The sequence below is a fragment of the Carassius auratus genome, unplaced genomic scaffold (genome assembly GCF_003368295.1).
Source record: "Carassius auratus strain Wakin unplaced genomic scaffold, ASM336829v1 scaf_tig00215868, whole genome shotgun sequence".
Lineage (NCBI taxonomy): Eukaryota > Metazoa > Chordata > Actinopteri > Cypriniformes > Cyprinidae > Carassius > Carassius auratus.
Genome location: NW_020528283.1, coordinates 292348 through 305000, shown reverse-complemented (window position 1 = coordinate 305000; position 12653 = coordinate 292348). Strand labels below are relative to the sequence as shown.

General features: G+C 37.5%; 1 protein-coding gene across 1 annotated transcript in view; it reads right to left on the bottom strand.

Annotated features, from left to right (window-relative positions):
• Positions 1-12596, bottom strand: part of trpv4 (transient receptor potential cation channel, subfamily V, member 4) — a 19537-nt gene extending 6941 nt beyond the window's left edge. The window contains exons 1-8 of the mRNA XM_026261450.1: positions 12366-12596; positions 9249-9348; positions 7519-7946; positions 6886-7061; positions 5858-6010; positions 3866-4006; positions 280-578; positions 1-177 (exon numbers count right to left, since the gene is read on the bottom strand). The exon at positions 1-177 is cut by the window's left edge and continues 3 nt beyond it. Coding sequence (XP_026117235.1) covers positions 1-177; positions 280-578; positions 3866-4006; positions 5858-6010; positions 6886-7061; positions 7519-7946; positions 9249-9257 — 1383 coding nt within the window. The 5' untranslated portion in view covers positions 9258-9348; positions 12366-12596. The remainder of the gene's footprint in view (positions 178-279; positions 579-3865; positions 4007-5857; positions 6011-6885; positions 7062-7518; positions 7947-9248; positions 9349-12365) is intronic.
• Between the last annotated feature and the right edge of the window lie 57 nt (positions 12597-12653).

Genomic DNA, 12653 nt, shown 5'->3' with positions numbered 1-12653 from the left:
AATCTTGCTGTTGTAGACGAGTATCTCCAGAACAGAGACTTCCTCTCCGCAGGTATCCAGTGAAGACAGATCATACAGGTTGGAGTAAACGGGTCCATAAGCCCAGTCTCTAAACTTCCGGGAAAGATGTCGAGCCTCCTCATCTTTTATCTCTCTCCGGATAATGTGCTGGAACACCTGTGGAGAAAAAAAACATTTTAGCTTGCTTTGCCATTTCCTACCACACTTTTCCAATGCATGTTCCTTAAGCTGCATTGCCAGTATAAGGCGATCTCCTACCCCAATTTTGCCCAGCTTGGCAGCCATCATGAGAGGGGACATGCCATCATTGTTGAGTATATTCTCAAAGTTGCAGTCTGGGTAGAGTTTGGCACATTTGATGAGCAGCAAGTCGTACATCTTAGTGACAAAACGTGTGTTGTCCCGAGTGTTGTCAGCGATATGGACCAGGGCGTGCAGGACTGTGTTTCCCCTCGAGTCCTGTCTCCGCAGATCTGCCATCTTGTGGCTATTCTCGGTCAAGTAATGCACCATGTCTGGTTGGTTGGTACAAGCTGCGAGTGACAGAGGCAGCTCACCTGTACAGTCAGACAGAGACAGCATAATGAAGAGTTCAAGCTGTCAATTTGTCTAAATCGTAATGCTAAACAAAGTCATTATAACAACTATAACTTTACATACACTACCTTAAAAAAAAAAGATAATTTCTTTTTTTCAGCAATGATGCAATAAATTGGTCAATAGTAAGATTATATAGACATTTATAAATCTAAAAGTGATTGTATTTCACATAAATGCTGTTGTTTTGAACAAATAATCCTGAAAAAAATTTATAATCTTTCCACAAAAAAATTATGCATCAGAAAATGATAAAAATGTATAATTTTAAATATATAAAGATAGAAAACTGTTATTAATCAATTGTAATAACATTTCAAAATATTACAGTTTTTACTGTATTTAAAAAAGAAAAATGCAGCTTCGGTGAACATTCTTATTTTAAAACCATTTTCAAAATCTTACCAATCCCTCAACTTTTGAAGTGTTTATGGCAGACACTTTTATTCAGTGCATCATTAAGTGTTTTTCACCGTTCAACAGAAAAGACCAGTTTAAACCAGCATTATGGTTTATGAGCTGGTTCTGCTGTTGATTTACCATCATAGTCTGATAAATCTGGTTGCAAAAGGTAGTCTTGATGGTTGAGCTAGTAAAAAAAGCCTAATGAGGACCGGCATCCAAAACAATTTGATCTATCATTTTACTTTACTAAACACCACGATGAAGAAATACAATTAGCCACTAAAAGTCAATCAGTCCTTTGCAGGGCTCACATGACAAATGTGCTTTGATCTAAATGTCACTATTTGTATCCAGTGCTCAATTAGCGCTCGTCTCATGAGTACCATCTCAAACAGGAAAAGCAAACAGAGACTCGAGAGTGAGCTGTTGCCAGGGGTGACAGATTATTTTCGTGTCACTTCTTATAGAACCGCTTCCCTCTCATTGATTTGCACGCGCTCAGAGAGCAGTTAGCGTGACTGCTAAATCACATTAGCTCTCAGTGCTCACAGGTTCACGCTCACGTCAACGGGAAGCTCCGCGGCGAATGACTCTCTTCGTGCAGATCAGGAGGGATTAAACACTGACAGCCGTGTCTAATACAAATGAAAATTATTTACAGGTGAAAAAAAGAGAGATGGAGACTCCTGGCAGGGCACCAGAAAACGATAATCCTATTCTGTCATCCTTGGATTATTTTAAAATAGTTTTGCATCTTTCAATCGGTTCCAAAGCAGACGTCTTGTTTTGGGGTTTAGAATTTGTGAGATGTAAATGAGGTTCATGAAAAGGGAATTCAAATTCTCAGCTTGATTTTTAAATCACAGCTTTGTAACACTAACGACCTGAGAGGATAAACTAATTAGAATATTTGACATGACAAAAGAAATGTAGGGGCAGGACTTAAACCAATTATCATAAGATGTCACTTCAGAAAGCAAAGCTTACATTTTGATGAAATATTACAAAAACAAACTTTTCTTTTCTCTGGAGTTACATGCACTAACAAATCATGCACAAAAGCATGTAGAAGCATGCATAAAAAGGGATAGTGCACCCAAAAATTAAAAGCGTGTCATTATTTACTCCCCCTCATGTTGGTCCAAACCTGTATGCATTACTATCAAACACTTTCGACTCCCATTGACTTCCATTGTCATTTTTTTGTTTTGTCATACAGTACTAGAAACCAAAAGTATTAGTTACCAACATTCTTCAGAATATTTATTAACAAAAATAGTAGTACGGGAAGAAGGAGGCAGGAACCAGCGAACATTTAAATAAAACTTTAATAATAAAATAAACACAAAACAGCGCGACAGCCATTCGCCGACAACTGTCACGCACAAACAGAACCAAAACACAAAATAAAAACCAGGCCTGGTCCGCTCTCATCTTGCACTGCCGTCACTCCTCCTTTTATCCTTTTGGAGCTCCTCCATGGGACTCGAGACCGGTGAGTGGCGCTGGTGTCTCAGCCCTGCCCCACTCATCACAATATATTTTTATGTGTGTGTGTGTTCCACAGAAGAAAGAAATGTATACAGGTATGGAACAACATGAGGGTAATTTTTGGGTGGACTATCCCTTTAAGAAAATCAATTTCCACACAGTTGTAGTTACACACTCTGATCAACAGGGGGTAGAATGTGTTCAGACAAATGAAGAGGAAACTTTTCTTGTGTACTTCAGACCATCATCAGGTCACTGAATACAAGACCCTTTTATTGTATTTTCCATTTCTAAAACAGAAGCTCCATTCACTCTCTTACATCCGTAGTACATCCAACACTTGTTTTATTTGTGACATAATGTCTTGTTGGTTTTCCTCTAAGCTCCAGAAACCTTTTTATTCATAGCTAATGAATGTAAACTGTGTAATGCTCCTTACATTTGCCAACTATAGGGAGGGTTTTTGGAAAAAGGCAAAAAAAATATCACCTGATGTTAACGTGGGAACCGTTGGGCCAAATGTATTGTGTATTCATTAGCAAAGTTTTAAAGACTGAGCTGCTGCTGCTCACTCTCTCAAACAGAAGAAATATATACCAAGACCTCCAGGAAATCACTTTCAAGATTTCACCATTATTTTTTGTTTTGTTTTTTTGTTGGGCTGGGGGGGGTCTATTATGCTCAACAAGGCTACATTTGATCAAAAACAATAAACAGCAATATTGTGGAATATTATTATAATTTAAAATAAGGTTTCCATTTCAGTATATGTTCAAATGTAATTTAGTCCTGTGATGGCAAAGCTGAATTTTCTGAAATTTTCCAGACCATCAGTGTCACATGATCCTTCAGAAATCATTCTAATATGCTGATTTGGTGCTCATGAAACAATTCTTCTTATTTTTATTTTTAAATAGATTCTTTTACAATTAAACGTCTTTAAATTTGTCACCTTTGATCAATTTAATTCTTGCTAAATGAAAGTATATTACTAATTTATATATTAATTTATGTAAAAAAAATCTTACTGACCCCTAAGTGACTGATAAAACAGGAAATGGAGCTTCCCACACATAACTCTGGGAGTTAAAGGCTCCAGCATGTTGTAATGAGGTTAGCACTGCATCATTGGGCCAGATGTTTCACAACAGAACATTAAAGCATTCAATATATGAATGAAGAATAATTACTGCAACTGTAGCAGCTCCATAACCTACACAATACACTGAAAATACACTCATATTCCAAATACATTAAACAAATAACTGGCTGGACTTTGAATTATATTCCTTATCACTCGCAACACAAGCTGTTTAAACTTTTAGATCAAAACTAGCATCAACAAACCCACCGAAGTAGAAGTATCCCCCCTCCTCTCTGGGCTGGAAGAATCGGCCCCTGGCCTGGGCATGAACATCAGCCCCCTTCTCCACCAGAAGCTCCACATATTGTTTGCATCGTCGTTCTATGGCAATATGCAGTGCCGTCTGACCTACGGATACAACACATTTTTATTATAAATGCAGATGCCAGTGAAGAATCAGTTATAAGCAGGTCATCACATGATAATGAATTGAGCACAACATCCAAACCAAAGCACTCTGTTACAGAACGTTACAGAAAAACTGATATCTATGACACATCTTATCAGAGAGCGCAGCGGGAACCAGCATGATATTATTAGATACTATCAACTTATCTTACACATGAGGAAGTTTAGCAATATGAAAATAAGGCAAAATTGCTATGTTCTGCCTAGAGCTTGTAGTTTTATATTGAGGATTTGTGTGATAGCTATTAAAATTAAATTAAATTAAATGTATGCATTAAGCAGACACTTTTATCCAAAGCGACTTATAGTGAATCCAGGCTATCAATTTTTACCTATCATGTGTTCCTGGGGAATCGAACCCCCAACGCTTGATAAGCACTGCTCTACCCCTTGAGCTACAGGAACAATTAACATTTATGTTTTGTAGTGACCCATGTGTCATCAGTTTGAACAGTCTTCCATTCTATGTCCATATTTACAAAATAATTACGTTTAGCACCTTAATGTGTGTATGAAGTATGGACACCGAATGTGTCACCAGTGCTTGGTAGTAACATTTGTCCTAGTGACTGTGACTAGAGACTACATTTAACTTTATTTCTTTCTATTGTCCTCAGATTTAATACACTAATACAGGATGCCTAAACTTAAAGTCTAAGTTTAAGGAAGCATTTTATCATATACTTGGTTGAACTGAGAAGAAATGAATCATCTTAAATGACTTGATTTTGGTAGTTCAGTGCATTTGTATGCGTTTTGGGTCTACGCAAGTAAATCTGCTTCCCGACAGAATTAGCCTATCTGACATATACACTTTACTGCCTAGAGGACTGGAACCAACACAAGTAAACAAACTGAACCAATGTGTGAGTGATTGTTTCCTGAGGAAATGAGAGGCAGACTACACAACGTCTGCTGCAAGTACATTATTATGTATTTTAAGAACTCTTAACTTCCCTTTCTTAATAATGCTGGCATTACAAACCTGAAATGTACAACATGTCAAAGATTACATTGGAATTATATATATATATACTGCCATAACATATAAATAAAACTACTCCAGTCTTCAGTATAAAATTATCCTTTAGAAACTGGTGGTCAAGAAACATTTATTAAAATTAAGCAACTGCTTTCAACATTAATAGTAATAAGCAAAACTTTTGATGAGGAAGTTCAAAAAAGCATTCATTTGAAATATAAATCTTTTGTACCAATGTAAAGGTCTTTAATGTCACTTTTAATCAATTCCATGTGTACTTACTGAATAAAAGTATTACTTTCTTTAAAAAAAAAGTTCTTACTGACCACAAACTTTTGAATGGCAGTGTATATAAATATTTTAATATATACTATGCCACAGAAAAAAGGAAGAGACATAACATGAGCTGTGGCACCAGTATGTCTTAGCTGCTAGGCCTCAGTGCTGAAAACTGTAATGTAAAACATTCATCTTTTTTTCTTTTTTTTTCTTTTTTTCGGGTGTGGCACTGGCAAATTCAAATACTCTAAACAGCTTCAAACTCCTCAGTAGAACTTGTGAGGACTCTTTGTACTAAACAGGGTGGAGATTGCAGGAAACTCAGCTCAGTCAGAAGCAGACATGAAACTCCACCTTCCTATTCATATTTCATTAACCTGTTCAGGGCGGCACTGGAAGCTGCTCAGAGTAAATGTTAGCTCAAGCCACATCTGGGAAACTTTTAAGACAAATGATGCTTGAAAATTGGTTCTAACAGCTGACTTTTTGGGGGTTGAATCAGGTCAGTCTTTAGTGGTTGGAGGACTCACCCCTATAATACACATCTCTGAAGGGCGTATTGATGAACTCTCTGAGGTTTCCTGTCTTTTCGGCAATGTCCACTAACACAGGGATGGTATCGTTGTGACCATTGTGCAGGTTCAGAAGTGCTTTTGGGAGGCACGTCTTCCCTGTAGAAGGTTCTAGAGAAAGTAGAGGAAAGAACATCTGTTATCAACTAGTTTCACATTATATTTTATAAAATTTGAGTCTGTTCCATGACTGTATGATATTCTGGCTCTTAGATATTGATCTATGTCCCTTCTTCAGTCTACTTCTATGGAATTTAGTTTGGCCTTTTTATCATCCAGCAAGTGCAAATTCTGGGTCTGATAATTTTGAAAATCAATAGAGAGAAAATGTATATGTCAAAGTTTAATAATTAATGTTAGGGATTTGTTCAAATCTCTAATCTGAAGTACGAAAGTATGAGCAATGTTTGATGCCTTTTCTTTCATAAAGGTATCACAATTTCTCTAGTTTTCGAATTCCTGATCTGCTGCATTCATAGATCAAGTGAGGTTTTTTCCAGCATTTGTATTTAGTCAGTTTATGTTTGATCCCCTCAAACAGAATCCTTCCTTCCAATTGTGACAGTTTGCTGTGATTTCTTACTACTCTCTGTTAAAAGCTTGCTTGGCCCTTGAGGCAGGAAGTAAAAATACCACATAGAAGTCACATCAGCTAATAATAGAAAATAGAATTTCCTTTGCTAAATGAAAAAAAAACACAACAACAAAAGCCTAACAAATGGACCATGAAGAAAAAAGGGTTGCGATAACAGGATATTTAGGGACAGGACCTTGTTGACTTCTCATGTGTAATACAGGAGGGCTTAGTCTTTTTAATAAAAAAGTGTCATCGTTATTAAGGGAAGTCAAATTTCCTATTTACAGTTTCTTACCCACATAAAACTATTAAGGCATTATTGTTCAGTCATTTTCTGAATTCTGGACAGCAAACCTAAACACACAATTACTGCCCTTTGCTTTTAGACTAAACCATTCCCAGAATGCACCTTTGAACTCTTCATCTATCAGCCTCTTTTCATGTGACTGAAGATACTGCAGGAGACCATCCAGAGCTCTTCGATCTGCTCGAGATACGGCTTCAAACAACAGCCACCGGTTGAAGACTTTAAGAACAGGGGGCTCTGGGGATCCCTCGTCACATGACATCTCAATCTCGGCCTTCCTGTAGGAGGAAACAAATGATTTTAAAGGAGCTTTAAAGAAGACTATGACTCCAGTTAAAAGTGCACCAAGTACAATTATGTTTCACTTTTGTGGCCTACACCACAAAATTAACAGATTAAATGGCACGACATGGCTGGTCGTGATGTAACAGCTTCCTTAATGTATTTACAGTATGAGTCCAAATGGACTATTAAAAAATAACTTTCATTATTTGTCACTTTTTTTTTGGCAGTGGCAGTCCTGACTCACTTGCTGTCCTAGGTAATGAAACACATGTCCAGATTATATATCATATCGTATCATATATTACTGAGAAAAAAACGATTGATTCCGACATTTTCCTCATCTCATTTCCTCCTTTCATAATTTCCTGTACTCTTTCTGCTACTATATCAACAAAAGTGGAAAAAAATACCAAATATAAACCAAAAACACATAGAAGCTATTCCTCTCACCCTCGTGGAAGCTTCTTCCTGCGTTTCTTGTGGTTGTTGAGCTCCCTACATGTGCCATAGTCGAACAGGGAGTCCATAGGTGCTTTCTTAGGCCCAGGTGCCACTGGATACTCAGACATGGTGGACTCAAGAAGGTCCATGGGGTTAGGAACTCCCTTTTTAAAGGCTCCTGGGAACCTTATTCGTGAGTTCTGCTTGTTATCATTCTGTAGTCCAGGCCGAGCTGAATCCTGGGGCGGCTGTGATCCATCATCATTGTCCAGAAGTTCCGCCAGTGAAGACATGGGGAAGTTGGGATCCCCGTCTGCTGTAAGGTCCTTACCATCTGACAGGTCCTCAGCAGCAGCACCGGATGGTGAAGAGATTGAGTTTGACTCAGTCATGGCCAGATAATAGCGCTTTAATAGAGTGGAAGCAGAGAAACCCTGCTGGAAAGTCAAAAATGGATTGGGTGAACTTTAAACGCAAAATAAAACAATTATTCTGGAATATGCTCGACATCAGTTCGGAACCTCCAAAAGTTGATCATTTAAATGGAAAGTAATTAAAACTGCAGCTAGGCAACTATCTCTACTAATATGACAGATTAAGATGCGTGCTTAATGGAACTTGTCCAGGGGTTTGAAAACAATCTAAAATATGCAGTTACTTAAAGTGGTCAAAGTTGATTTCCCCAACCATAGGCTAATAGCTTGAACCTTGATAATTTGTTGTCATTTGAACTGAATTAGTTTAACTGAATGGCACTATTATCTACTGTGAAGCTGCTTTACAGTTTCATGCAACATCAACACTGGTATTTAACTGAATTGAATCAACACTGATCTGACTTGAAACTGGATAAAGACATTGCTGCCTTTTGTAGAACTGCTTAAAGCTAAACTGAACTCATAAAAGAGCTGCTTTACAGCGGAACCGGACTTATCTCCATAGTTGTTTCCATTAGTGATTTTGCTATTTTTCCTGTTTATCTCTGTAAAGCTGCTTTGACACAATCTGTATTGTATAAAGCACTATAGAAATCTTGAGAATCCACTTCAGAATGAATTGAACTAAACTTTGAGAACTCTGCAGGAGAGATGCATTACAGAAAGAAAAAAAACATTCCTGGAATCAATCTGCACAATTTATTCCTGAATGCACAAGAAAAATGAAGATACATACCAGAAATAAAGCTCCAGGAATGCTGGTACCCCTAGACAACCTTCTGACCCTGGCCTTCCTCTCTCTCTCTTTCACTTAATAGTGATTCATTAGTTTTTCATTACTTTTGTTTGTGACAGGGATCTTTTGCTATTTGCAGTGTCCTGACTTTCATTAGCAGTTCTATATTACTTGGTTGCTTTTGCTAGTTAAACACTACCCACCTTGTTTTCTCGGTAGCTTAATGGAGTCGTTTAAATAAAATGTTATATTATTTATTCATACATGCTGTGTAAGACCTCCTTGAAAGTGCAGTCAAGAACGAGCTGAAAGTAACAGCAAAATACAGACATTTTCATGACACTGACTTCAATCAGAAAAATAGCTTTTTCTTCTTTCTTACGCTGTATGTACATAAGGGTTGTCATCGACAACATCTGCTGTAACTTTGGGTAGTTAATCAAAAGCATTTCTGACCTTCTGAAAGCCTTAAACAATTTTGCAAGACACTTTTGCACTGCAATGAGGGCTTGAGGAAAGTTTGTCACGCTCGGACATAATTAAATGGAAATACATAAGCTACTTACTTCAGTCATTTCTTTGTATGCTATGTGCACTTCTCCAATCTCAAACTACTCCTCCAGAGAGCTGGAAAGTGTCAGGAGAATTGCAGGGTCACAAACAGAGCTGGAGGGGGAAAAAACAACACCAGCGTTTAAAGAAGACACCAGTCAAACTAAAACTCAACAAGAAACATGCTGTAAGATCCATGATGCTGACCTGTCTTAAGTTCCTACAATATCCCAAAGGCTTTTGAAACCATAAAGTCATTTATACCTGGTTCATATTTCCTATTTATGTATAAAATACCCAGCACATTGTGAAATCTTGTCAGCCCACATGCAGCTCTGAGAGTTGATTTGCATACTGCTGTGGGCTTGTCTATATCCTAGTTCATTTCTTCCTCAACCGCTTGTAGTCTTGGATTTCTTTTTTCATTTATTACACCAGGTCTGAACTGTCTTTGGGATTTTGACAGTCTGGTACTGTTGTTGTGAAACTGCATTGGATCGGGTTTGTTTTTTATTATGCATTTGAATATCAATCCTACTCCAAAATCTGTATCAAAACACGTAATGTCATTCGTCACCATATGATAAAACCACTACTGAACTGGCCAGACAGGTGAACTAATTATAAAAGAAAGAAATTAAGACTTAGGCACAGACAACATATATTTTGGCGCCCATGCATGTAATGTTTTTAACCAAGGCACTTCATCACAGCTTAAAAAATAAAAAAAACACCCCTCTATTCATCCCATATATCCCCTCCACACCCACCTACACACATCCCACTCCAGTCCCTTTGTCTACATGTCACAATCCATTGTGGAATTCATCTCAGTCCTAAACTGATTCTCTCCTTTCCCAGAAGAGGCATGACTCACACTCCCTCTGTCCTATTCTCTTCCCAGTTCAAGGGGAAATTCCTCCATTGCACCCAAGTTCAGTATGTCTGAACTCCTGAGACAATGAATGATGATCACATCAAAGAACTACTATTGCTGATGTTGCATTTAATTCCAGTGCTGCTAAAAACACTTAATCCAAAAGTGAAAACTCTCTGTTTCTTGCTTTTGTGAAGTATAAAATAAGAAATTTTACAGAACGTTTACACTGCTCTTTCCCATGAAACAAAAGTAGACCGTGAAAAAGAGTGGACAAGCACTCAATGACAAAAAAGCACCAGGGACAATCCATTTCAAGAAATCAAATGGAGATTGCTTGAACTTTTTTTTTTTGAAAGAAGTGTTTAAAGGTATTTTTGCTATACTAATACAGAAATTAGTACTGTATACTAATACAGTAACTCCAAAAAGTGGAAAATTTGAAATCAACCAAATGTCGCATATTTATTGGTATGGACTAACTTTTTGATACTTTTTATGGTTCTTTTTGAGTTAAAGCAAACTCCCTGGATAATATATATACTGTTGTATGAAAACAGCAGCATGAACATTTTGAAAAACATCTACTTTTGTTCTACATAAGATAAAAAAAATAATTATATGGTTTGAAATGACATGAGGTTCAGGGTTAGCCAATGAATAAAATTAACTCATAATTCGGCAGTCTGGAACAGTGTCATCATCCAGGTTTCTGTTGGTTTTTTTTGGATTCTCCATGAGCTCATTGCCACAATAAGAATCACTGGTCCTGTTTCAGGCATGTCTGAGATGTTCCACAACTCCTCTGGGAGAAAGTTTAAGTGTAATCTCCAACAAATGTTTACTTATTTTAGAATTAATGCTATTCATTAGATTTTTGTCCAGATTTTGGCATTGATTTACAGTCGGATGTGTTGACGTCAGTTGTCACAAGTGAGAGCCAGTCTGTGGATTTTGAGCAGATGGAGTTGGCCGATTTCAAAGAAAAGTGTAATGGGGACAGACTCAGATTTTTTTTTTTTTTTTTTTACATCAGATTATGATTGCATTCAGTTGGAAGATATATTTGATATTTTAAGCCACTTTAAGAACACATATCATTTTCTTTTGTCATGCATCTTCTAGCAAGACGCATGCTTCTCTGTGAGTTGGTGTTCGGACTTCAGAAACAACCAACTTTATAATTTTTGGACCACTTGAGATGGACTGACCCACCTTGGAATAGAGCTTATTTAGATGTATGGAACATCTTTGTCTTCAGACTAAAGACTGGATGATCCTCAGTTACAATATTTAGTGTAGTGTATTTAGAGTTTTTTCTGTAAATAGGCAGTATATGATGCCTATATTGTTTTAAAACGGGCATTTCAAAAGTCATGTATTGAATTCCAGCCTTAAGACTACACCATTGATACTGAAGAAAGGTCACTCTTTCTCCAAGAGGTCCAGTATGAAAGTTTTCATCTGGTCCTTATGTTTTCTTAAGCAGAAGGTGGAAAATCAAACACAAGCCCCCACAGTTAATGCCCCTGGCCTGGCAAGCCCTATCCAAATACTACAGCAGTACCTCTGGCCTGACTCCAATACAGTCCATATCACCACAGTGTGTGAAAGCAGAACAGTGAAAGGTTTAATAAACAGTGATGACACAAAGTGTGATGGCCTAAATCATTTTACTGTGTTTTGAGAATAGGAGGGTGCGATTGGGGTGCATCAGACCACGTAACAGGAAGACCTAGTGAGAAATTTAACGGATGGAAAAAAGGCCTGTCTACATAGAATAGAATAGCATTAGATAACAACTGGAAATGACAGTCAATCTCCATGGTCCCAGAGGAAGATCTAGACTTCTTTTTCCATGTCACAAGGTCTGCAAAGAGTCAAACAGCTGTGATTTAACTAAAGATGAGGTTGTGGGAAAAATGAACGTAATTCAAAGAGCATTCAGTGCTGGTTCTGCTGACAGTTCAACCACAGTTGAGAAGCAAATAAGAATGAGCGTAATCAACAGATCTATGCATTTCAAACTTGTTCTATGCAGATACAGACAACACTGGCTTAGAGATAATCAGGAATGGTGGCAAAAAGTTGTTATGGACTGTTACTTTTTCTATTCTAAATGGTTCTTAACTCCTTTAAATTGTTCTAAACGGTTTCAAACGTTTTGAATGAATTCCAATCTCTCAACATTCCCACAACAACAATTAAAGCTCGAAAACTGAATCAAAAGTCATGGATAGGAAAAGTTGCTCACCCGTAAAGACAAATGTACTGCTAGACGTTTCTTCTTAGACGTAGAATCAGTAGTTATTCCGTTTATGAGGTCAGATTCGTCCAGTTATTCTTCAGGTGGGATCCGTTTAGCTCTTTATGTAAACTTTAGAAAGCGGCTTCACCTTTCCACCTGGGTGTTACAAACTGATAATGGGACAGAGCGACTGCAGAAGAACAGTTTTGATTCCCCCACCGCCCACTGAATGGAACCCTGTAGAAATGAGCGTGGACACGTAAACGAACGACACTGGGATCATTTTTAGGTCTG